This window comes from Pristis pectinata, chromosome 3 (assembly GCF_009764475.1).
Source record: "Pristis pectinata isolate sPriPec2 chromosome 3, sPriPec2.1.pri, whole genome shotgun sequence".
In the NCBI taxonomy this organism is placed as follows: Eukaryota; Metazoa; Chordata; class Chondrichthyes; order Rhinopristiformes; family Pristidae; genus Pristis; species Pristis pectinata.
The window spans coordinates 976,354-1,003,482 of record NC_067407.1 but is presented as its reverse complement, the minus strand read 5'-3'; the positions used below and the strand labels follow the sequence as shown (position 1 = coordinate 1,003,482).

The 27,129-nt window shown below is 51.3% G+C and overlaps 1 protein-coding gene across 1 annotated transcript; it reads left to right on the top strand.

Annotated features, from left to right (window-relative positions):
- Positions 1–670: 670 nt before the first annotated feature.
- Positions 671–3,231, top strand: LOC127568898 (uncharacterized). The gene is made up of 2 exons (XM_052013149.1): positions 671–1,389; positions 2,742–3,231. The coding sequence occupies exons 1-2, from the start codon at positions 671–673 to the stop codon at positions 3,016–3,018; spliced, it is 996 nt and encodes a 331-aa protein (XP_051869109.1). The 3' UTR covers positions 3,019–3,231.
- The last annotated feature ends 23,898 nt before the right edge of the window (positions 3,232–27,129 follow it).

The window sequence follows — 27,129 nt, the reverse complement described above, 5'->3', positions numbered from 1 at the left end:
TCCATATCCTTCCATTCCCTGCACATTGTGTCTTTCTAACAATCTCTTAAACATCATTATTGTGTCTGCTTCCACCACTACCATGGCAGCCTGTTCCAGGCATCCACCACTCCCCATGTAAAAAAAACTGCACATCTCCTTTGAACTTTCCCCCTCTCACCTTAAATGTGTGTCCTCTCGTATTTGACATTTCTACCCTGGGAAAAAGATTCTGACTGCCTCCCCTATCTCTGCCTCTCATCATTTTATAAACTTCTATCAGGTGTCCCCTCAGCCTTTGACGCTCCAGAGAACACAACCCAAGTTTGTCCAACCTTATAGCTCATACCCTCTAATCCAGGCAGCGTCCCAGTAAAATGGAGACACAAGAAAGATTGCAGATGCTGGAACAGCACACAAAAACTTTTGTTGTGTGGAGTGACCAGAACTGAATGCAATGCTCCAGATGCAGCCTAACCAGAGTTTTACAAAGCTGCAACATAACATCCTGACTCTTGAACTCAATGCCTCAACTATAAAGGCAAGCAAGCTACGTGCCTTCTTTTTAACACTGTATCAACCTGTGCAGCCATTTTGAACTTGGAGCCCAAGATCCCACTGTACATCAACACTGTTAAGGGTCCTGCCATTAACTGTGTACTGTCCCTTTACATTAGATTCGGAGTCCTGGATGGAGGAGGAGGAGGAGGAGGAGGAGGACGCTGACAGGGCGGACCGCTTGAAGTTAGGTCCGATTCTGCACCAGCCAGTCCGTGCCCGTGAGGTGTTGCTGTCCAACTGGGCGGCCGGGGAAGATGTTCGCCTGGGCATCCAGCAGCTTCACGAGATGCTCAGGAACAGGCCGCAGCCGAGGTTCACCTACCAGCCGCCTGTGAGCCTGGACAAGAGGCTGTATGCCAAATCCTTTGGCTGTGTGACCCTGGCTCCCTTTGTGGCGATCCAGAAAGCCTACCGTGACAGAGAGAAAGCGATGAGGCAGCGACTCTGTGCGGACCAGACCCACAAACTGAAGGCAGCTGAAGAACAAGCCAGGAGCCACCTCCACGGCCAGGCGATCAGGAGAGGCTTGGATCCTCTGCGTAAGTACAAAGAGGACAAGGCGCAGGGCAAGCAGGTCCTGCAGCGACGTGAGGCAGAGCACGCGGAGTCGCTGAGGCTCATCCGGCAGAACAACATCTTGTTCCTCGAGGAGAAGAACCAGCGAGCATTGGAGCAGCAGTCCACCAGGGACTTCAATTCCCACTACACAATGATGTCAGAAACCTTGCTGAAGAAACAGATCCGGGAAAAGAACGAAAACATCCGTCAACGGAATCTTGACTTGGCCAGGAACATCAAGATGCAAGCAAGCCAGCTGAAGAGAGAGAGAAACGACTTCATGGTGTTCAGGTGAGCTATCACTTTGCATCCTCGCTAACAGGAATCTTGTTAGAACAAGACATGGGGGCACAGTGGTAGAGCGGGTGGAGTCGCTGCCTCACAGCTCCAGAGACCCGGGTTTGATCCCGACCTACGGTTTCCCCCAGGTGCTCCGGTCTCCTCCTACGTCCTGCATGTAGTCTATATCCCCCTATTCCCTGCCTGTCTAAATGCGACTTCAGCACCACTGTCATATCTGCCTCCACCACCTCCCCCGGCAGCACGTTCCAGGCACCCACCACTGTCTGTGTAAAAACAAACCTGCCCCACACATCTCCTTTAAACTTACCCCCTCTCACTCTAAATCTAAGACCTCAAATATTTGACATTTGCACTCTGGGAGATTCTCTACCCTAGTTATGTTTCTCACAACTTTTTAAATCAGGTCTCCCCTCAGCCTCTGACGCTCCAGAGAAAACAACCCAAGTTTGTCCAACCTCTGCTTAGAGCTAATATTCTCCAATGCAGGCAGCGTCCTGGTGAACCTCTTCTGCACCCTCTCCAAGGCTTCCACATCCTTCCTGTAATGAGGTGACCAGAACTGCACACATGACTTCAGATATGGCCTAACCAAAGTTTTATAAGCTGCAACATAACTTGCCAACTTTACACTCAGTGCCCTGACTGATGAAAGCAATTTTGCCGTATGCCTTCTTTACCACCCTACCTACTTGTGTTCCCACTTTCAGGAAGCTATGGACTTGCACCCCAAGATCTCTCTGTACATCAGTGCTCCCAAGGGTCCTGCCATTTACTGTATACTTTCCTCTTATATTTGACCTCTCATTGGAAAGATAATATAACAGAGAAGTTATACCCATCAGAAAGTCTGAAGAGATTGGGGCTCTTGTCCAAACAACAAATCTGCGGCTGTGGTATGATGGAGGTCTTTGAGACGCTGAAGGAATGTAATGGGGTAGAAGATGATAAGACATTTCCGGTTGTGGGAAGACCAGAATCAGAGGGCATGAAAGGGCAGCTGATGTGTAACATGCTCAGGGAGTGCGTGGAATGTGGAACTCAGTCCCACAGGGAATGGCTGAGATGGACAGCAGGGATGGATTAAAAGCCAGCCAAGTGGTGAGGAGAAAAGTAGTGAAGGGAGAATGGGGGTGGGGCAAAGTATAGCATAGGCCAGTTGGACTGAATGGCCTGTTTCTGTGCTATTCATGTCAATCACTGACTTGCCTCAGTGGAACAGACCAATCAGATGAAAACTCCACTCTGGTGAAGCAGGGGAGAGATGTGAAACACTTAACATTTTCCTCTTGGGATCTTGGGAAGGTTCCCATTACTGACTGACCTTTCTCTTCCCCATCAAGGCAGCTGGCCATGCAAGCAGAGAACAACGCCACAAACACAGCCACCAGCATCATTCTCTCCCAAGCAACGAAAGACAGATTGCTGCGTGCCAGAGCCAGGGTGGCAGCTCAGAAGGGAAGAGAGTTCATGGCAGAAGCCCCTGAGGTGGCCATAGCTAAAGAGAGCACTTTGCACCCTCTGAGATTGCCAGGGAATCCCCTCCAGCCTACGCCCACCCATTCTGAGGCATCTGCTTCGAAGCCTGAGGTCCAGCGACTGCCGACCACTGTACAGTAAACAGGGGCAGGTTGCAGAAGGCTGCTCCAAGTATTTTAGTATATTTTAGCCCTCAGATGTCACTATATGTAAAACATTTGCAATTACTTAAGACATCCTGGATTCAAACCCAGAATTTGAATGTGTATGAATGTTACTGAGGGGTGCTGAAATAGGAAAGAGGGAAACTATTTCTTAGACTGTTAGAGCTCAGAAACAGGCCTTTTGGCCCATTGTCTCCATACCAACCATCAAAGACCCATCCATACTATTGTTACCGAGAGGCCAAACGCAGATTGGAAAAACATCTCGCGTTCCGCTTGGGAAGCTTGCAACCCAATGGAATGAACCATGAGTTTTCCAACTCCAGGTAACCCATGCCCCCTCCCCCCTGTTCTCTGCCCACCCCCCCCTCACCCCTGTCCTCCTCCCACACCTCCCCTCCACCCCCCCCACCCACCCCCGTCTTGACCTGAAACATCAGCTTGTGCCTTTTGCCTCCACAGATGCTGGTTGACCCACTGAGTACTTCCAGTGTTGTGTTTTTGTTCTAGATTCCAGCATCTGAAGTCCCTTTTGTCGCCATCTATCCTAACCCCATTTCCCAGCTCTAGGTCCATTGCTTCCCTGCTTTAGTGATTCAGACATTTGCCCAAATGCTACCACCCCCTTAGGCAGTGCATTCCAGATTCCAGCCACCCTCTCGCTGAGAAGATTCCTCCTCAGATCCCTCACAGGAGGCCTTGGAGATGAATGTTCTCATCTCCTTGCCATCTGTATGTCACAGAGTAACCCGAGCCCACCAGCACCAAGTCAGTGCTTGCTTCATTAGTTTACTGGCTTGGGAACGGGTTGATGAGAATCCTTTCAACATGTCCCCGGGAAAGAGGGCCTGAACAGGAGCAGAAGAATGCCATTAAACTGGAAAGTGTGCAGAAAAAATTCACGAGGATATAATTTGAACTGGAGGGCTTGGGTTATAAGGAGAGACTGGACAGGCTGAGACTGTTTTCCCTGGAGCAAAGGAGGCTGAGGGGTGACCTTACAGAGGTTTATAATGTCATGAGGGGTGGAGACAAGGTGGATGGTCACAGTCTGTTCCCCAGGGTAGGGCAGTCTAAACTAGAGGGCATTGAGTTAAGGTGAGAGGGGGAAGATTTAAAAGGGATCTGAGAGGCAACTGTTTCACACAGAGGGTTGGTGGTATGTGGAACGAGCTGCCAGAGGAAGTTATCGAGGCAGGTACAATAACAACATTTAAAAGACACTTGGAAAGGTCCATGGATGGGAAAGGTTTAGAGGGATATGTGCCAAACGCAGACAAATGGGACTGGCTTGGGTCGGCATGGACCAGTTGGGCGAAAGGCCCTGTGACTCTGAGATTGGCAGCACCTGAACTCAAAGAAAGGAGACACAGGAGGCTGCAGATGGTGCAACCTGGAGCCACAGACAGTCTTCTGGAGGAACTCAGCAGGTCAAGCTGCACCTGTGGGAGGAAAGGAATTGTCGACGATTGGAGCGGGGAGATTAAACATGAGCTCAGCCTTCAAGCATGGAGTTATCGCAGGCCTGCATAAAACTTGCTCTGCAGTTGGAGATCGGGGTCTGGCCTTGCTCACCCGGTTCCCTGAACAAATTGTATCGTCACTAGAGAATTGTGTTGTGGGTCGCGCAGAGGTGGGAACCACGTGTGTGATGATGGAGGTGCAGTCTTGCAGTGACCGAGCGGTAACAAGAGAGTGTTGGGCACTGAGGGCCATTACCGTGGGGACAGACATCACTTGCAGATCTATTGCTGAATAAAACACTTCAGCAGACAGGCTGCAGGGGCAGCATTGGTCCAAATCCAGGCTTACACACCCAGTACACTACTCGGAGTGTCTCACTGTGGGAGGGGCAGTACTGAGGGAGGGTCACACTGTGGGAGGGGTGGTGCTGAGGGAGGGTCACACTGTGGGAGGGGTGGTGCTGAGGGAGGGTCACACTGTGGGAGGGGTAGTACTGAGGGAGGGTCACACTGTGGGAGGGATGGTGCTGAGGGAGTGCCTCACTGTGGGAGGGGCAGTACTGAGGGAGGGTCACACTGTGGGAGGGGTGGTGCTGAGGGAGGGTCACACTGTGGGAGGGATGGTGCTGAGGGAGGGTCACACTGTGGGAGGGGTAGTACTGAGGGAGGGTCACACTGTAGAAGTGGCAGTTTTGAGTGTGCTCTCCATTGGACTGATGATATATTGGTGGAAATCTAAAAGAGCAGTGTCGGAGTACCTTGGAAGGTGGAGGTGTGTGTGGTTTTCATCTGGAGCAGTGGCGGGAACAGCTTCTCTTAGTGGAAGGACTGTTTTTCCCTAGGTTTGGGAGTGTGGATTCCAAGTGCTGTGGGAACAGCAGTGGCTGGCGAGCTGCCATGGTTCATTTTTGAACTGTTTAAGAGCTCGGACTGATATCATCCTGGTCCGTGATAACAACCAAGCTCTCCCACTCGAGGAATCGACCCGGGATGACTGGGTGAAGAGCTTCTCGACGGCTCCTTGGACTTTTGTGCGGCCGGAGGGACATCGGGCTGGGATGCCGGTGGACGTTTCACTGCATGCGGGAGGGACGGCGCTGGAGTTTCAGCTCACAGACTGCATATCAGGAGACATCTCTCATCTTTCTTTCTCTGAGCTGCTCTTTGTGGAACTAATTAATGTGTTACTGTTTAGCGAACAGGCAGTGAGTTTTGAATTTCTTACTGCGTAGGGACTTATCACGGCTGCCTGTGCTTCGAACATGGCGCAGCCTCGTTCCGACGCAGCCGTCGCTGCTCCTGGAGGCGTGGCTACTGAGAAGATGTCACCTTTCAGACTGTTGACTCTGAAAAATGCTGTGCGCTGCACTGTGCCTCCATCGGTTGGACTGGGGGGTGGCTTACTGGCCATGCCTGAGACTGTGGGGGGCAAGGCTGGTGTTGTAGCGGTAACTAAGATGTTTGGTGGGATGGTTTTTGTACTGCGGTCTGAGAAGGAGGTGTCCTTGGCCTTGGGCAGGGGGCTAACGTCAGGGGAGGTCTTTATGCCAGTAGAGCCAGTGGGGGCCTCCGTGCAGCAGGTTGTCCTCTCTGACGTCTTTCCCCATATCCCAGACGAGGTCCTCCTCCCTCACCTGCGGTCTCTGGGCGAGGTGCAGTCGAGCATCACTCCAATGTTGCTCAAGCCGGCCATACCTGGCTTCGAGAACGTGTACTTCTTCAAGCGCTCGCTGTTTATGCAGTTGGCACAGGGTGGGAATGCCGAGGGGCAGTTCCAGATTGTGTAGAAGGGGCAGCACTACCGAGTGTTCTGGGCCACCGGCTGTCCGCGGTGCCATGTATGAAGGAAGCGCTGAGGGACCTGCAGCTCAAGGCGCATACGTGCGATCGTGGGTCCAGATGCTGCGGGATCTGGTCCATGCCTCACCATTCTTCTATTCTCTGGAGCATTGGCGGGGTGTCCGCAGGCAGCTCGTGGAGCTGCTGGCGGAGGACAGACGCTCAGTCACGGATCAGGCGGGGATCATCCGGGAGGTCCGCGCCTTTTACACAGCTCTGTTCTCGCCGGATCCGTCCAGTGAGGACATGTGCGTGACTCTGTGGGAGAGTCTGCCACAAGTCAGCCCCGAGGCTGTCAAGTGGCTGGAGGCTCCCCTAAGTCTGGAGGAGCTGACCGGCACCCTGGACCAGCTGAGGAGGGGCAAGGCTCTGGGGCTGGACGGGCTGATGGTTGAGTTCCTCCGGGCTTTCTGGGATGTCCTGGAGGGGGGGACTATGCCATAGTGCTGGGGGAGAGCCTGGCAATGGGTGAGATGCCTCTCTCTTGGCACAGGGCAGTCGTGGTCCTGCTGCCCAAGAAGGGGATCTCCGCAGTCTGCGGAACTGGTGCCCGGTGTCTCTCCTCTGCGCCGAGTACAAGGTGTTCGCTTGGGCGATGGCCAATCGTCTGGGCTCCGTGCTGGCCCAGGTGATCCACCCCGACCAGTCGTACACGGTCCCGGGCCGGTCCATCCAGGACAACGTCCATCTCGTCCGGGACCTGCTGTACCTGTGTCGGGAGGCCGGAGTGTCGGCCACCTTCCTCTCCCTCGATCAGGAGAAGGCGTTCGACAGGGTGGATCACGGGTACCTTTTTGGGACTCTGCGCATGTTCGGGCTTGGGCTGTGTTTTGCAGCCCATGTCCGGCTGCTGTACACCGCCGCGGAGAGCCTCGTCAGGGTCAATGGGTCCTTGACGGCGCCCTTTCGCTTCGGGAGGGGGTGCGTCAGGGGTGCCCCATGTCAGGGCAGTTGTACTCGGTCTGCGTGGAACCGTTCCTGTGCCTCTTTCGGAAGCGGCTGACGGGTCTGGTCCTGCGCGAGCCGGCGACGGAGGTCATCCTCTCTGCTTACGCCAACGATGTCCTCCTTGCGGTCACCGACCCAGCGGACCTGCGGAGGATGCGCAAGTGCCAGCGGGTCTACTCGGCCACGTCCTCCGCCAGGGTCAACTGGGCGAAGTGTTGGGGTCTGCTGGTGAGTCCGTGGCGGGTGGACTCCCTGCCGGAGGAACTGTGGCCCTTCGAGTGGAGCACCTCGCACCTCCTTTACCTGGGGGTCTACCTGTCCCCGGCCGAGGGGTCCTGGCCGGTGAACTGGCAGGAGTTTGGGGCGAAACTCTCCACCCGGCTGGGGCGCTGGTTGGGGCTGCTCCGGGCGATCTTGTACCGGGGCAGGGCACTGGTCATTAACCAGCTGGTGGCCTCCATGCTGTGGTACTGGCTGGCCACGCTGGTGCCGCCCAACGTCTTCGTTGCCACCACCCAGAGGAGGTTGACGGACTTCTTCTGGGGCGGCTGGAGGCACTGGGTCTCTGCGGCTGTCCTGAATCTGCCATTGGCGGGTGGGGTCAGTCGCTGGTGTGCGTGCGTACCCATCTGGTGGCCCTCCACCCCTCTGGGCGCTGCAGAGGTACCTGTATACAGAGCACCCCCCACGGTGGCACGCATTGGCCACCTATTTCCTCCACCGGGGACACTGCCTCCAGGAAGGGGTGCATCTCCCGCCGGCGGCCGGCGGCTGTGCCGCTCTGTGGGAGCTGCCCGGGTTCTACCGGGATCTGATGTTGGTGTGGGGCGTGGTGTCGTGCGGCGAGCATGTGGCCGCTCCCCCTCCCATTGCAGTGGGCGCCGGGGGGGATCCTGGCTGCGCCGGACCCCGCCCTGCTGGTCGGGCCCGGCGTGTCTCGTGGGAGGCGGCGCAGCACAACCTGAGCTGCCTGGCGGACACGCCGACGGTACCGTTCCACGAGGCACCAAGGCAGTTCTTGTACGGGCTTCTCCTACACACCTTTCACTCCCTTGCCTTGGTCTGCCAGCTGGACATGCCGTGGCGGTCTGTCTTGCCGGCCGGCAGCGAGGGGGGTCCCTGGTGGAGGTCTCTCTACATGGGAGTCCTCCCGCTGTACGTCAGGGACCTGGGGTGGAGGGTGTTGCATCGGGCCGTGCCGTGCAACCGATTCCTGAGCCGGTTCACCGACACCCCGGCCGCCTGTCACTTCTGTGGCCGGGAGGAGACGGTGTACCACGCGTATGCGGAGTGCGAGAGGTTGCAGCCCCTCTTTGCGTATCTGAAGGGGCTGCTGCTCAAGTTCTGGCCGCACTTCAGCCCGACGCTGTTGGTTTATGGGCACCCAGTGTGGCGCGGGGCGGGGCGCGTGGAGTATCTCCTGGTGGGTCTTCTGCTGGGCCTGGCCAAGCTGGCTATCCACGGGACGCAGCGGCGGGTGGCCGAGGGTTCCGGCTGGTCCACCTGCCTGCCCGTCTTCCATGCTTACGTGCGCGTGCAGGTGTCCTTGGAGAGGGAGCACGCGGTCTCCGCGGGCACCCTGGTTGAGTTCCGCGCTCGGTGGGTCCCTCCGGGGGTGGTGTGTGTCGTGGACAGTACAAATGCGATTCTTATCTGAAGTGTCGCATGTTGCGTTAGCGGGTGTAGTGTTGCGTGTGTGTTTTGAGGGTACTAGTTTGCATTCTTTACTGTAGTTTGTAGTTGCTTAGTTGTTTCTTCTTTCTGTATTAGATGTCGTGTATTGACACTGGTTGTCTTTTTGTAGTGCTTTTAGCGAATAAACGTTTATAATAAGAAAGAAAGGGGCGGTGCTGAGGGAGTGTTGGTCTATGGTCAGGGTGCCAACATTTGTATACAATGCTTACGTGACATCTCAGCTGGGTGGAGAAGACCCCACGTTTTCCATTCCAAAGAGCAGGAAGTTAAACGTTTGTCCAGTGAATGTGAGACAGCTATCACATTGCTATTTCTGGGATCTTGCTGTGTTCACTGTGGCTGCTGCATCACCCACAACAGTGACTACTGTCTGTGAGTGGGATCATCCTGAGCCGGTGAGCGGTACTTAGGAACATACACTTCACCTGCTGGCAGGGGAACAGGGGCACTGCAAGAAGGTTGGGGCATTTAATTCTGTGAGTTTGACCCCACTGTAATGGATGAGTGGTGAGGCAGAGCTGGTCCATTATCGCCATCCCCGAGAGAGCTTCCCCGCTGCTCTGTTCACAGCTCACTCAATCATTTCAATCAGACCGAGAGAGGAGAGGGATGTGCCTGCCACATCGTGTGTGTCCAACAATTCACTGCAAATCATTCGGCAGTTATGTATTGCTTACTGAGGGTTGGGAGATGGATTGGACCGAGGGGACTGCCAGCACTTGGGGCGAAGGTAGCAGAAAAAATAGCCAGCATTGTGGAGCGATTTGAAATCAGAGGTGATGAAGATGCCAGAACTGGGGAACTGGAGAGAGCCCAGAGGAATATCCTGTCATTATTTTGGCTCAGTTTTTCTTCTTTTTCTATTTGTACAGTGTGGCCTGCTGGGCATGTCCCACAGCCTCACAATTAGCAGCACATTACTCAGACTGTGAAGCATAATCTCTTCTGTACCCGTACTCGAACTGCTACACTGTGAAAATCAAAACCTGCAGGTTCTGGAAGTCTGAAATAAAACAGAACATGCTGGAAACACTCAGCAAGTCAGGCAGCATCTGTGTAAAGAGAAACAGTTAATGTTTCAGGTCTGGGATCCTTCACCAACTGCCTGACCTCCTGAGCGTTTCTTGCATTTTCTATTTGATGTACTCTACATGAACGGATCTGGTCTCACCCTATCAGGGATATTCCCTTTGTCCTCTCCAGTCCTGCCCACCTTCCCTGACACTGAACACTAACTTGTTTTATCTCTTCCCTGTTCTGATGAAGGGTCCAAGGCCTGAAACTGTTTCTCTCCCCACAGATACTCCCTGACCTGCTGAGTGTTTCCAGCATTTTCTGTGTTTATTCCAAAAGTTACAGAATTGTAGGATGGCTATAGAGATAATGAGGGGCAGGACCCTGGAGAAGCCTGAACATGAGGATGCAAATTTGGTAAACCAGGACCAGTGTGGGTCAGTGGTACCTTCAAACCCATCAACAGGGGAATAATTTCCTGCAGCTCTTGGTTACAGTTCCAGCCCACACCTGAGGGATTGAACAAAGAGTTTGGATCAAATAGTGAACCACGCATATCCTTGCAGGGACGTCTGCTAATGCTACTCAGGAGGGTTTAAAGTAGTGTAGCAGGGAGGTGGGAACCAGAGCAGTAGGTCAGCTGGTGGAGGGGTTGAGGAGAAGATCGGGGTTAGCTCAGGTAAGTGTAAAAGGAAGAACGTACAGGGCCAGGTTACTGTAGGCAGTAGGGCTGATGGGCTGAGGTGTGCTTATTTTCATGCAAGGAGTACAACAGGTAAGGCAGATGAGCTCACAGCCTGGATTAGTACAGAGAAGTGTGTTGTAGCCACTGCAGAAAGTTGGTTGAGAGAAGGGCAGGACTGGCAGCTCAACGTTCCTGGATATAGATCTTCCTGATGCGAGAGAGAGGGATGTAAGAGAATTGGGAGTCGCACTACTGATTGGGGAGAATGTCACAGCAGCACTTAGAGAGGACATCTTATGGGCTCATCCAGTGGGTCCATCAGGGTAGATCCACTCTGACAGGGACATACTATGGGCCTCCCAATAGCCAGCGGGATATAGCAGAACAGAGATGCAGGCAGATTGTGTGAGTTGTATAAACAACGGGTTATTGTAGAGGGTGATTTTAACTTCCCCGGTAATGACTGAGGCTCCCTTAGTGCAAGGGGGCTCAGATGGGGCAAAATTCTGTGCGTTCAGGAGAGTTTCTTGAAACAACACATAGGTAGTAAGATAGCTATGGACAACAATAAGACAGGATCTTGGGGGTAAGTGCTAAATTGGGCAAGGCTCGTTATAACAATATTACAACAATATTAGGCAAGAACTGGGGAAAGCAGATTGGTGGCAGCTGCTTGGGGGTAAATCCAGATCTGACAAGTGGGAATCTCTTAAAGGCCAGGACCAAAATGTTCCTGTGAGGATGAAGGATAAGAATGAGAAGATTCGGGAACCGTGGGTGACAAGTGTTGCAAGTTTTGTCAAAAAGAAAAAGGAAGCGCATGTAACGTTTAGGAAGCTGAAATTGGACGGGGCCCTTGAGGAATCTAAAGGAAACAGGAGAGAACTTACACGGGGAACTGGAGGCTAAAGGAGCTGTGGAATGTCCTTGGTGAGTGGGATTAAAGAGAATCGCAAGGTATTTTATACATACAGTATATTGAAAACAAAAGTGTAACTAGGAAGAGGGTAGGACTATTCAAGGACTAAAGTCCCCAGGGCCTAATGGAATCTATCCCAGGATACTGAAGGAGGCAAAGGAGGAGACTGTTGTCTCCTTTACAGAGATCTTTGTGTCCTCTTTAGCTACAGGTGAGGTCCCAGAGATGAGAATAGCCAAAGTTGTTTCTGTTCAGAAGCGCAACAGGACAAACCAGGAAATTATAGGCATGTGAGCCTTACATCAGTGGTGGGGAAATTACTGGAGATTCTTGGGGATAGGAATTACTCACTTTTGCAAAAGCATGGACTTACTTACTGGAGATAATCAGCATTGCTTTGTGCTGGGGAGGTCCTGCCTCAGAAATTTGATTGTTTTTTGAGGAGGTGAGGAAGATGATTGAGGGTAGGGCAGTGGATGTTGCCTACGTGGACTTTAGTAAGGCATTTGACAAGGTCCGCCTTGGTCGACTGACCCAGAAAATTAAGGCACATGGAGTCCACTGTAAGTTGGATACATAATTGGCTTGCCCATAGATGACAGAGGGTAGTGGTGGAGAGATGGTTTTTCTGACTGGAGGTTTGTGACCAGTGGTGTTCTGTGGGGAGGAGTGCTGGGACTTTTGTTGTTTGTGATGTATAGAAATGAACTAGATGAAAATGTGGGGGGGGGGGTGATTAGTAAGTTTGTAGATGACACAAGGATCGGTGGAGCTGTGGAGAGTGAGGAGGGTTGTCAAAGGATCCAGCGGGATATGGGTCAGCTGGAAATGTGGGCAGAGAAACGGCAGATTGGTATTGGTTTATTGTCACGTCTACCGAGGTCCAGTGAAAAACTTGTCTTGCATACCGTTCGTACAGATCAATTCATTACACCGTGCATTGAGGTAGTACAGGGTAAAAACAATAACAGAATACAGAGTAAAGTGTCACAGCTACAGAGGAAGGGCAGTGAAGGTAGACAATAAGGTGCAAGGTTATAACAAGGTAGATCATGAGGTCAAGAGTCCATCTCATTGTATAAGGGAACTGTTCAATAGTCTTATCACAGTGGGATAGAAGATGTCCTTGAGCCTGGTGGTACGTGTGTATCTTCTGCCTGATGGGAGAGGAGAGAAGAAAAAATGACTCTGGTGGGTGGGGTCTGATTATGCTGGCTGCTTCATTAAGGCAGCGAGAGGTATAGACAGTCCATGGGGGGGGGGGGGGGGAGGCTGGTTTCCATGATATGCTGGGCTATGTTCACAACTCTCTGCAGTTTCTTATGGTCCCAGGCATTCAATCCAGGCAAGTGTGAGGTGTTGTATTTTTGGAGATCATTTGCATGAGGAAAGTATACAGTTAATTTCAGGACCTTCAGGAGTGTTGATGTACATAGTCCATAGCTCCCTGGGTGGTAAGGTGTACATCATTCTATTGGTATTGATTTATTATTGTCACTTGTACCGAGGTACAGTGAAAAACTTGTCTTACAAACCTATCGTACAGGTCAATTCATTACACAGTGCAGTTACATTGAGTCAGTACAGAGTGCATTGATGTAGTACAGGTAAAAACAATAACAGTCTGCTTCAAATATTTCACATTTGAACGCATATGTATCCTGCAACACTCAATGGTTTGGCCCAACTCAACCAAAAGCTCCCAAGTTCCCAAACAGCGGGGGACCATTCACTGCACCTAACAACTATATCCTCGTACATATTTCGAACCGGCAGAAGATATAAGGTAATCCATCAAGAACTAGACTTCAATGTGAAGATATCCCAGGTGGCAAACAGCAGCGCCACTTTGCACAGCTCTCTCCTGTCAGAGGTGCTGGTTGCTGGGATCTCCAGGTTGTTCACAGAGTGCCACCGGCAGTGTGCCTTCCACTCACCTCCACCCCAGACGGACCAGAGCACTCACTGACCCGCTGCCACCAGATCACCAGTGCTGTCAGCATAGACCTCGTTCGTCCCAACACCCCACTAGAAGTCAGGAGTGAACTGCTTACAGCCTGCGGTTAATCAGAAGCCATTTCCCCCGAGTCGGCACCACACATTATCCTGGGACCACAGTGCCTGCCGCCTGAACCTGTTCAACAGGTGACAGGTTTGGGCCTTCATTGTTTGGGCATTGAGTACAAAAGTTGGGAAGTCGTGTTGCAGTTGTCTAAAATTTTGGTGAGGCCGAGGGTGTGTAGTTCTGGTCACCCCATTACAGGAAGGATGTGGAGGTTTTAGAGAGGGTTCAGAAGTGGTTGATCAGGATGTTGCCTGGATTGGACAATATCAGCTATAAGGAGACGTTGGACAAACTTGGGTTGTTTTCTCTGGAGTGACGGAGGCTGAGGGGAGACCTGATAGAGGTTTATCAAATGATGAGAGGCACAGACACGGTAGATAGAGTCTTTTCCCCAGGGTGGAAATGTCAAATCCTAGAGGGCAGAGGTTTAAGGTGAGAGGGGGAAAGTTTAAAGGAGATTTACGAGGCAAGTCTTATTTTACAGAGAGTGGTGGATGCCTGGAACGTGCTGCCAGGGGTGGTGGTGGTGGTGGAGGCAGATATGACCCCAGAATTTAAAAAGCACTTAAATAGATACATGAACAGGTAGGGAACGGAGGGATACGGACCACGTGCAGGCAGATAGGATCAGTTAGATTGGCGTCATGTTCAGCACAAACATGGCGGGCTGAAGGGCCTGTTGCCGTGATGGACTGCTCTATGTAAATCTGCTGCCAAAGTGTTCAGTGAGCGCAGAGTGAGATGGATATTAAAGAGCCCTGTGGAGACACCGTGAACCCAGTCAGTGATATTTCAACATTTAATCAGCTGAAACGTCAGATAAGGGAGCTTTGTCAATACTTCTCTGAAAGTGGAGAAATATTCGACTTGTGTTCCCAGGACAGGTTGGGAGGAGATTCCGGAACTGGGGATAAGTGATCACGGTTGTCCCGCTCAGCACATGGGGAACGGGACTGTGAGTGATGTCTCAGCCCAGTGCAGACAAACCTTTCCTCACAACCTCAGCTGTCTCCCTGCCCCTGCTCTCCGCCACCCTGCTGACACTATTCCTGCTCACACTGCCGTCTGACTGCACAACTCCCGCTCACACCCAAACCCCATCACACAAACACTGCCCGCAACTGCGCCTGCTCACATCAGCACTTGATCACACTGGCTCTGCTCACACCCACTCCCATCACACTACTGCTCACACCCACACCTGTCACACTGGCTCTGCTCAAACCCATGCCCATCACACTACTGCTCACACCCACCACACTACTGCTCACACCCACTCCCATCACACTACTGCTCACACCCACTCCCATCACACTGGCTCTGCTCAAACCCACTCCCATCACACTACTGCTCACACCCACTCCCATCACACTACTGCTCACACCCACTCCCATCACACTGGCTCTGCTCACACCCATGCCCATCACACTACTGCTCACACCCACACCCATCACACTGGCTCTGCTGACACTTACACCCAAACACACTACTGCTCACACCCACTTCCATCACACTGGCTCTGCTCACACCCATGCCCATCACACTACTGCTCACACCCACACCCATCACACTGGCTCTGCTCACACTTATACCCAAACACACTACTGCTCACAGCCACCCAAGATGGTGGACAAACTTGGGTGTTTTCTCTGCAGTGTTTGAGGCTGGGGGGAGACCTGATGGCTGTGTATAATATGATGAGAGGCAGAGACGGGAGACAGTCAGGGTCTTTTGCCCAGGGTGGAAATGTCAAACACTGGAGAGCAGAGCTTTAAGGTGAGAGGGGGAAAGTTTAAAGGTGGCGGGACAAATTTTTCACACAGAGGGGGTTGGGTGCCTGGAACATGCTGCCAGGGGCAGGGGTGGAGGCAGATACGACAGAGGCGGTTAAGAGGCTGTTAGATATGAACATGCAGGGAACGGAGGGATATGGGTCATGTACAGGCAGAAGTGAGTTAGTTTAACTCTGCATTGTGTTAGGAACAGACATGGTGGGCCGAAGGGCCTGTTCCTGTGCTATACTGTTCCGTGTTCTACATCTTTGGGATGTGGGCGGAAACCGGAGCACCCGGGGGAAATCCACGCGGTCACAGGGAGAACGTGCAAACTCCACACATACAGCGCCGGAGGTCGGGATTGAACCCGGGTCTCTGGAGCTGTGAGGCAGTGGCTCTGCCTGCTGCATCTGTGGTGCTGAGGCCAAGATTGGATCAGCCACAATCTCATAGAATGCCCGTACTGGCTGAAGGGGCCGATTGGCCGGTGCCTGTTTCATTTCTGCTGTTACTCCCAGAAAGACGCTACATAAATGCTGTCTGTGCCCTGGGTGTGTGAGTGCAGGGTCGCTGCTCCTGGACTTTCCCTGCTCCCGGCCCCGAGTCCTGGCTCAGTCCCTCTGGACCAGCAGAGGCCAGGGAGCGACTATTGGCCAACTCCGCGCTCGGTGTCAGACCGCTCCCTGCGGCCCCGTGAATCACAGCGGAAACATTTCCCGGCGCTGTGCTCTGGTCAGTGAGGACCCCCGGTGACTGTGCTCTAGTCAGTGAGGACCCCCGGTGACTGTGAGTGGGAGAGAGCGGCAGGAGCTGGGGGAGGAAAACGGAGGGGGGGCCGGTGACTGGGGGCGGGGGAGAGTCCACACACTGGCACTGAATGAGACTGAAGGTGCTCACACACTCGGTAACGGGGCTGCGCTGAGTAAATGTTCCCAGGGCAGGACGGTGGGGCTAGGAGTGTGGGGACGGGCTGAAGGGTCGGAAGGAGAGAATGTCCCCCACAGTGAGGTGCTGGGCTCTGGGAGCCGCTGTCGGACTGGGGAGCAGATTCAACAGGAACTGGTGGAGACAATTGAAGAGATGTTTAAACAGGAAGGCTCCGGGGTACAGAGAACAGCGGAGGAAGAGGGATAGCAGAGAACAGGAGGGCCGAACTGCCGGGCTGTGTGCTGCCTGACTCTGACCACACGTGGGATATTGTGTAAGGGAGCGGGAGTCGGTGTCGGCCACTCGGCCCCACTCCTACATCCAACGTGGCTGATCTACCAGCTCAGCACCTCTTCCTGCCTCCTCCCTTCTCCCAGGAGCTAGGAACCCATCCATCCCTGTTCTGGGCCTCCACAGCACTCGTACGGAGGTCAAACCACTCACCGCCCTCTGATTGCAGAGATTTCTCATCTCAAACTCAGATGGCCGGCCCTCACTCGGACGCTGAGCCCCGACTCTGGACCCCATGGCAGGAGAAACACCCTCCCCACATCCACCTGGCTCCGGATCCCTCATTTCTCCACACTCAGAATTCAGTCCCGGTCAACTCAAAACAATCTACTGGAGGAACTCAGTGGGTTGAGCCGTGTCTGTGGAGGCAAAGGGATGGCTAGCGTTTCAGGTCAAGAACCTGCATCAGCTCCAGACCTGATGCATCCACCATCCCTCTGCCTCCACAGATGCTGCCTGACCCAGTGAGTCCTTCCAGTGGTTTGGTTTTCACTCCGGATTCTGCAGCCTCTGAAATCCAATCTACACAATCTCCACTCATATAGCAAGCCTGCCACGGCTGGAACCAGGCTGGGGAATCTTCACTGCTCCCCTTCTGCAGCATGTATATCCCTGAGGAGAACTCTGGAAGTCTCCCTTCCTCTGGAAGGAAATGCTTGTGATACAAGTGGAGCAGAGGGTCACCAGCCTGACTCCTGGAAGTGGGGGGGGGGGGGGGGGGGCAGGAGTGGAAGTTGTCCTACGAGGAGTGATTATACAGACTCAACCTGTGCTCTGATGAAGTTCTGATTCAAAGTCATAAACCCGAAACATCAAGAGCTGGTCACTGACTTCAGGAAAGGGGGCAGTGTACATGCACCTGTCTACATCAGTGGTGCTGAGGTCGAGAGGGTTGACAGCTTCAAGTTCCTGGGAGTGAACATCACCAACAGCCTGTCCTGGTCAAATCATGTAGATGCCACGGCCAAGAAAGCTCACCAGCGCCTCTACTTCCTCAGGAGGCTAAAGAAATTCAGTTTGTCCCCTATGACTCTCACCAACTTTTATCAATGCACCATAGGAAGCATCCTATCTGGATGCATCCTGGCTTGGTACGGCAAATGCTCTGCCCAGGACCGCAAGAAACTGCAGAGAGTTGTGGACACAGCCCAGTGTATCACGGACACCAGCCTCCCCTCCTTGGACTCTGTCTTTACCTCTCGTCGTCTTGGTGAAGCAGCCAGCATAATCAAAGACCCCACCCACCTGGGACATTCTCTCTTCTCTCCTCTTCCATCAGATAGAAGATACAGGAGCCTGAGGGCACGTACCACCAGACTTAAGGACAGCTTCTACCCCACTGTGATAAGACTATTGAACGGTTCCCTTATACAATGAGATGGACTCTGACCTCATGATCTACCTTGTTATGACCTTGCACCTTATTGCACTGCACCTTAGAACATAGAACATAGAAAACCTACAGCACAATTCAGGCCCTTCGGTCCACAAAGCTGTGCCGAACATGTCCCTACCCTAGAAATTACTAGGCTTACCCATAGCCCTCTATTTTTCCCAGCTCCATGTACCTATCTAACAGGCTCTAGAAAGACCCTATCGTATCTGCCTCCACCACCGTTTCCGGCAGCCCATTCCACACACTCACCACTCTCTGACTAAAAAAAAACTTACCCCCGACATCTCCTCTGTACCTACTCCCCAGCACCTTAAACCTGTGTCCTCTTGTGGCCACCATTTCAGCCCTCGGGAAAAGCCTCTGACTATCTACCCTGTCAATACCGCTCATCATCTTATACACCTCTATCAGGTCCCCCCTCATCCTCCGTCTCTCCAAGGAGAAGAGGCCGAGTTCCCTCAACCTGCTTTCATAAGGCATGCTCCACATTCCAGGCAACATCCTTGTAAATCTCCTCTGCACCCTCTCTATGGCTTCCACATCCTCCCTGTAGTGAGGTGACCAGAACTGAGCAGAATACCCCAAGTGGGGTCTGACCAGGGACCTATGTAGCTGCAACATTACCTCACGGCTCCTAAATTCGATTCCCCGATTGATGAAGGACAATACACCATATGCCTTCTTAACCACAGAGTCAACCTGTGCAGCTGCTTTGAGCATCCTATGGACTCAGACCCCAAGATCCCTCTGATCCTCCACACTGCCAAGAGTCCTACCATTAATACTATATTCTGCCAACATATTTGACCTACCAAAATGAATCACTTCACACTTATCTGGGTTGAACTGCATCTGCCACTTCTCAGCCCAACTCTGCATCCTATCTATGTCCCTCTGCAACCTCTGACAGCCCTCTAAGCTATCCACAACACCCCCAACCTTCGTGTCATCCGCAAACTTACTAACCCACCCCTCCACTTCCTCATCCAGGTCGTTTATAAAAATCACAAAGAGTAAGGATCCCAGTACAGATCCCTGAGGTACACCACTGGTCACCGACCTCCATGCAGAATATGACCCCTCAACAACCACTCTTTGCCTTCTGTGGGCCAGCCAGTTCTGGATCCACACTGCAATGTCCTCTTGCATCCCATGTCTCCTCACCTTCTCAATAAGCCTCGCATGGGGTACCTTATCAAACGCTTTGCTGAAATCCATATACACTACATCTACTGCTCTCCCTTCATCGATGTGCTTAGTCACATCCTCAAAAAATTCAATCAGGCTCGTAAGGCAGGACTTGCCCTTGACAAAGCCATGCTGACTATTCCTAATCATACTATACCTCTCCAAATGTTCATAAATCCTGCCTCTCAGGATCTTCTCCATCAGTTTACCAACCATTGAGGTAAGACTCACCGGTCTATAAAATCCTGGGCTATCCCTACTCCCCTTCTTGAATAAGGGAACAACATCCGCAACCCTCCGATCTTCCGGAACCTCTCCCGTCTCCATGGATGACACAAAGGTCATCATCAGAGGCTCCGCAATCTCCTCCCTTGCCTCCCACAGCAACCTGGGGTACATCTCATCCGGTCCTAGCGACTTATCTAACTTGATGCTTTCCAAAAGTTTCAGCACCACCTCTTTTCTAATATCTACATGCTCAAGCTTTTCAGGCCGCTGCAAGTCCCCACTACAATCCCCCAGATCTTTTTCTGTGGTGAATACTGACGTAAAGTATTCATTAAGTACCTCCGCTATTTCTTCCGGATCCACACACACTTTCCCACTGCTGCACTTGATAGGCCCTATCCTTTCACATCTCATCCTCTTACTCTTCACATACTTGTAGAACACCTTGGGGTTTTTCTTAATCCTGCCCGCCAAGGCCTTCTCATGTCCCCATTCTGGCTCTCCTAATCTCTTTCTTAAGTTCCTTCCTTTTAGCCTTGTACTCCTCCAGATCTCTAACATTACCGAGCTCTCTGTACCTTTTGTATGCTTTTCTTTTTGACTAGATTTATTATAGCCTTCGTACACCATGGTTCCTGTATCCTATCATGACTCCCGTCTCATTGGAACATGTCTATGCAGAGCTCCACACAAATAGAACCATAGAACAATACAGCACAGAAAATAGGCCATTCAATCCTTCTAGTCTGTGCCGAAACGTTATTCCGCTAGTCCCACTTCCCTGCCCCCAGCCCATACCCCTCCAGACCTCTCCCATCCATATGTATATCCAATTTATTCTTAAAGCTTAAGAGTGAGCCCGCATTTACTACGTCAGATGGCAGCTCGTTCCACACTCCCACCACTCTCTGAGTGAAGAAGTTCCCCCTAATGTTCCCCCAAACCTTTCCCCTTTCAGCCTAAAGCCATGTCCTCTTGTACTTATCTCTCCTAATCTAGGTGGAAAGACCCTACTCGCATTAACTCTGTCTGTGCCCCTCATCATTTTGTAAACCTCTATCAAATCGCCCCTCATTCTTCTGCGCTCCAAGGAATAAAGTCCTAACCTGTTCAATCTTTCCCTGTAACTCAACTCCTGAAGACCCGGCAACATTCTAGTAAATCTTCTCTACACTCTTTCAATCTTACTGACATCCTTCCTATAGTTAGGTGACCAGAACTGCACACAATACTCCAAATTTGGCCTCACCAGTGACTTATACAACCTCACCATCACATCCCAACTCCTGTACTCAATACTTTGATTTATGAATGCCAGGATGCCAGAAGCCTTCTTTACAACCCTGTCTACCTGCGACGCCACTTTCAGGGAATTATGTATCTGAACTCCCAGATCCCTTTGTTCCTCCGCACCCCTCAGTGCCCTACCATTTACTGTGTATGTCCTACCTTGATCTGTCCTTCCAAAATGCAACACCTCACACTTGTCTGCATTAAATTCCATCTGCCATTTTCTGGACCATTCTTCCAGTTGGTCCAGATCCCTCTGCAAGCTTTGAAAGCCTTCCTCACTGTCCACAACGCCTCCAATCTTAGTGTCATCAGCAAACTTGCTGATCCAATTTACCACATTATCATCTAGATCATTGATATAGACAACAAACAACAATGGCCCCAGCACAGATCCCTGAGGCACACCACTAGTCACAGGCCTCCAGTCTGAGAAACAATCATCCACTACCACTCTCTGTCTTCTCCCACACAGCCAATTTCGGATCCAGTTTACAACCTTTCCATGGATACCTAGTGACTGAACCTTCTGAACTAACCTCCCATGTGGGACCTTGTCAAAGGCCTTACTAAAGTCCACGTAGACAACATCCACAGCCTTTCCTTCATCTACTTTCTTGGTAACCTCCTCAAAAAACTCCACAAGATACATTAAACACGATCTACCACACACAAAGCCATGCTGACTATCCTTAATCAGCCCTTGGCTGTCCAAATACTTGTATATCCGATCTCTCAGAACACCTTCTAATATTCACCCCCTGAATATTTGCCAGATATCTTCCGTACTTTTCCTAGAGAACATCTGTTCCCAATTTAAGCTTCCAATTTCCTGCCTGAGAGCCTCATAATTCCCTTTACTCCAAGTAAACACCTTTCTAGCCTGTCTGTTCCTATCCCTGTCCAGTGCTAACGTAAAGGAGATAGAATTATGATAACTATCAGCAAAATGTTCACCCACTGAGAGATCTGACACCTGACCAGGTTCATCTCCCAATATCAAATCAAGCACAGCTTCTCCTCTTGTAGGTCTATCTACATACTGTGTCAAGAACCCTTCCTGAACACACCTAACAAACTCCACCCCATCTAAACCCCTCAATGTCTGGAGATGCCAATCGATGTTTGGGAAATTAAAATCCCCCATCACAATTCTGTTATCCTCACACCTTTCTAGGATCTGCTTCCCTATCTGCTCCTCAATAACCCTGTCACTATGGGGCGGCCTATAAAAAACACCCAGTAAAGCTATCGACCCCTTCCTGTTCCTAACCTCCACCCACAGAGACTCCGTAGACAATCCCTCCACGACGTCCACCTTTTCCGCAGCCGTGACACTGTCTCTGATCAACAGTGCCACTCCCCCACCTCTCTTGTCTCCCTCCCTGTCCTTCCTGAAACATCTAAAACCCGGCACTTGAATCAACCATTCCAGCCCTGGAGCCATCCAAGTCTCCGTCATGGCCACCACATCATATCTCCAAGTATTGATCCAAGCTCTAAGCTCATCCGCCTTGTTCACAATACTCCTTGCATTAAAATAGACACAACTCAAGCCTGTCTGAACACTTCCCTTCTCTATCACCTGCCTTTGGTACTTACTCCTAGCCTCCCCTATTTGAGAGCCAAACACCTCTTCCCCAGTCTCTCCAGTACGGATCCCACCCCCCAACAATTCTAGTTTGAACTAGCCTTAGCAAACCTCCCCGCCAGTATGTTGGTCCCCCTGGGATTCAAGTGCAACCCTTCTTTTTTGAGCAGGTCATACCTGCCCCAAAAGAGGCCCCAATGATCCAGAAAACTGAATCCCTGCTCCTTACTCCAATCCCTCAGCCACGCATTTAACCTCCTCCTCATTCTGTTCCTATACCCACTGTCTCTGTAGCTGTGACACTCTACTCTGTACTGTTATTGTTTTTACCTGTACTACTTCAATGCACTCTGTACTAACTTAATGTAACTGCACTGTGTAATGAATTGACCTGTACAATCAGTATGCAAGACAAGTTTTTCACTGTACCTCGGTAAAAGTGACAACAATAAACCAATACCAATACCAAGTTTCTCTCCCCACAGATGTTACCTGATCTGCTGAGTGTTTCCAGCATTTTCAGTTTTATTTCCAGATTTTTGGCACTTGTGGTGTTGTGGGGCTGTACCCCCCCACCGCCGACCTGGGGCAGGCACAGTAGTGTAGCGGTTAGCATAATGCTTTACAGCGCCAGTGACCCGGGTTCAATTCCCGCTGCTGTCTGTAAGGAGTTTGTACGTTCTCCCCGTGTCTGCGTGGGTTTCCTCCGGGTGCTCAGGTTTCCTCCCACATTCCAAAGACGTACGGGTTAGGAAGTTGTGGGCATGCTATGTTGGCGCTGGAAGTGTGGTGACACTTGCGGGCTGCCCCCAGAACACTCTACGCAAAAGATGCATTTCACTGTGTGTTTTGATGTACATGTGAATAATAAAGAGATCTTATCTTACCCTCTGACATTTAGAGCAATGAGAGGTGATTTCATTGAAACCTACAAAATTCCCAGTGCGGTTTGCCAGGGGTGGCTGAGGAATCAATGTTTCCTTTGGCCGGGGTGGCTGGAACCCAGTGCCACAGTCTCAGAATAAGGGATCAGGCGTTCAAGAGATGAAGAGAAGTTTCTTCACCCAGAGGGTGGAAAATCTTTGGAATTCTCTCCCCGGTGGCTGTGGAGGCTCTGGAGATGGTCTGTAAGGAGTTTGTATGTTCTCCCCATGTCTGCGTGGGTTTTTTCCGGGTGCTCCGGTTTCCTCTCACATTCTGGGGACGTACAGGTTAGGAAGTTGTGGGCATGCTATGTTGGCACTGGAAGAGTGGGAACACTTGCGGGCTGCCCATAGAACACTCTACACAAAAGATGCATTTCACTGTGTGTTTCAATGTACATGTGACTAATAAATCTTATCGTACGTTTCAGATGGATGTTCGATGTGAAGAGAGTTGGTAAGTCTGGGCTTTTAGGTTCACTGAGCATCAGAGCTCATGATGGGCTGAATGGCCTATTCTTGCTTAAAGCTATAGAGATGTACAGCATGGAAACAGGCCCTTCGGCCCACCTCGTACATGCTGTGTCTTCTGATGTGACTCTCCCACTCTGAATCCTGGTGAGACTGCAACTTGACACTTGTGTTAAGGGACAGATTCCCCCTCACTTCATTGCCGCTCAGTGGAGGAGAGCACCTCCAGATGTTTCCCCAGATATAAACAGCATCGAACGATCTCCCAGATGTTTATTACTGACCCACCGACCTGCAAGAGTAAACATTGATCGAATTTCCACAATTGTTAGCACCAAGCATGTGGAACATCAAACGTCTTCCTGCAGTGTTTAATCCAGATGTTTGCTGAGAATTCCCCAGCTGTTCACGCTGCTGGATCACCAGGTACGTGGCAGCTTCCCTGAAATGCTGAAACAGAGTGAACCGCAAGAGCTGATACTTTCTGAGTCTTCCTGAAGCAGCCCCTCACCCAGTGTTGTTTGGTAAGTTCCCTCTACCACCAGGTATTGTCCTCATGATGCTGATATCATCCTGATGCAGCTAACCAGTTTGTTCCTCATTCATGTAAACAATTTGGATATGATTGTACAAGGCATGGTTAGGAAGTTTGCAGATGATACTAAGATAGATGACATCAAGCACAGTGAAAATGGTTCTCAGGAATTACAGAGGGATCATGATTAGCTGGGTAAGTGGGCCAAGGAACGGCAAATGGAGTTTAGTTCGGACAAGTGCAAGGTGTTGCATTTTGGGAAGTCAAACCAGGGTAAGACTTTCATAGTGAACAGGAGGGCCCTGGAGGGTGTTGTAGAACAGAGGGACCTAGAGTACCCAACATAGTTCACTGAAGGTGGTCAGGTAGCGAGGGCCATGACTTGGAGCAAGAAGCGGGACTCTCAGCCCAGCTAAAGTGGTGAAATGGATCCAGGGTCAGTGGTGTGTTCTTCCTGCCAGATGTGGGAGGTCTCCAGTCTCCCTGACAGCTACATCTGAGGGAGGTGCATCCAGCTGCAGCTCCTGACAGACTGGGTTAGGGAACTGGAGCTGCAGCTGGGTAACCTTCAGCTCCTACCGGAGAATGAGGAGGTGACAGATAAAAGCTACAGGGAGGGAGTCACACCTCAGTTGCAAGAGGCAGGTAGCTGGGTGACTGTCAGGAGAGGGGAAGGGAATAGGCAGGTAGTGCAGAGTACCCCTGTGGCTGTTCCCCTCAATAACAAGTATACCGCTTTGGATACTGTTTGGTGGTGGGGGTTCTGTTGGGAACGACCACCAGGGTAAAGCCACAGCGGTCAGGTCGCTGGCACTGAGTCTGGCTCTGCGGCTCAGAAGGGAAGGGGGGAGAAGAGGAGGGCGGTAGTGATAGGGGATTCCATAGTAAGGGGGGCAGACAGGAGATTCTGTAGACGTGAAAGAGACTCCCGGATGGTATGTTGCCTCCCGGGTGCCAGGGTCAGGGACGTCTCCGATCGGGTCCACAGCATTCTGAAGGGGGAGGGTGAGCAGCCAGAGGTCGTGGTACACATCGGTACCAGCAATGCAGGGAGAGAAAAGGATGAGGTCCTGAAAAGTGAATATGGGGAACCTCAGGAAAAGCAGGAGCTCGAGGGTAGAATCTCTGGGTTGCTGCCTGTGCCACACGCCAGTGAGGGTAGGAATACGTTTATTAGGCAGATGAACGTGCGGCTGAGGATAGATAAGTCCCCAGGGCCAGACAGGATATATCCCAGAATACCACAGGAAGTGAGGGAAGAAATTTCTGAGCCCTTGGTGATGATCTTTATGGTCTCACTGGCCACAGGAGTAGTACCAGATTATTGGAAGGTGAGCAGGAAAGGGAGTAGGGATAACCCTGGGAATTACAGACCAGTGAGTCTTACTTCAGTGGTGGGCAAGTTATTTGAAAAGATTCCTAAGGACAGGCTTTCTGAGCATTTGGAGAAGCATAGTCTGATTAGGGACAGTCAGCATGGCTTTGTGAGGGGCAGGTGGTGCCTCACGAGGCTGATTAAATTCTTTTGAGGGTGTGACAAAGTACACTGATGAAGGTAGAGCAGTGGATGTGGTGTACATGGATTTTAGTAAGCCGTTTGATAAGATTCCCCATGATAGGCTCATTCATAAGGTTGGGAGCCATGGAATCCAGCAGAACTTGGCTGTGTGGATTCAGAATGGCTCGCCCATAGAAGACAGAGGGTGGTGGTAGATGGAGAGTATTCTGCCTGGAGGTCAGTGACTAGTGGTGTTCTGCAGGGATCTGTTCTGGGACCCCTGCTCTTTGTGATTTTTATAAATGACCTTATGTTTAGATGACTTAGATAAGGTGGGTTAGTAAGTTTGCTGATGATACAAAGGTTGGTGGTGTTATGGATACCGTAGAAGGTTGCTGTAGGCTACAACAGGACATTGATAGGATGCAGAGCTGGGCTGAGAAGTGGCAGATGGAGTTCAACCAGGCAAGTGATGCACTTTGGAAGATCAAATTTGAAGGCAGAATACAGAGTTAATGGCAGGATTCTTAGCAGTGTGAGGGAACTGAGGGATCTTGGGGTCCAAATCTATCGATCTCTCAAAGTTGCTGTGCAGGTCGAAGGGTCGTTAAGAAGGCCTGTGGCATGTTGGCCTTCATTAGTCGTGGTATTGAGTTCAAGAGCCATGAGGTAATGTTGCAGCTCTATCAAACTCTAGTTAGACCACACTTGGAGTATTGTGTTCAGTTCTGGTCGCCTCATTATAGGAAGGATGTGGAAGCTTTAGAGAGGGTACAGAGAAGATTTACCAGTAGCTACTTGGATTGGAGAACATGTCTTATGAGGATAGGTTGTGCGAGCTAGGGTTTTTCTCTTTGGAGAGAAGGATGAGAGGTGACCTGATAGAGGTGCACAAGATGAGGCATAAATCGAGTGGATAGTCCAAGACCTTTTTCCCAGGGTGAAAATGGGAAACATGAGGGGACATAATTCTAAGGTGGCTGGAGGAATGTACAGGGGGGATATCAGAGGTAAGTTTTTATTCCCCCCACAACGAGTGGTGGGTGCGTGGAACACGCTGCCAGGGGTGGTGGTAGAGGCAGAAACATTAGGGACATTTAAGAGACTCTCAGATAGCCACATGGATGATAGAAAAATGCAGAGGTATGTGGGAGGGAAGGGTTAGATAGATCTTAGAGTAGGTTAAAAGGTTGGTACAACATGGTGGGCCGACCTTCTGTGTTTTATGGCATCACGGGTAGATAGGGTAGTGAAGGAGGCCTTCATCAGTCAGGACATTGAGTTGGGACATTTGGTTGCAGTTGTACAAGACGTTGGTGAGGCCACAGGTGGAGCATTGTGTGAAGT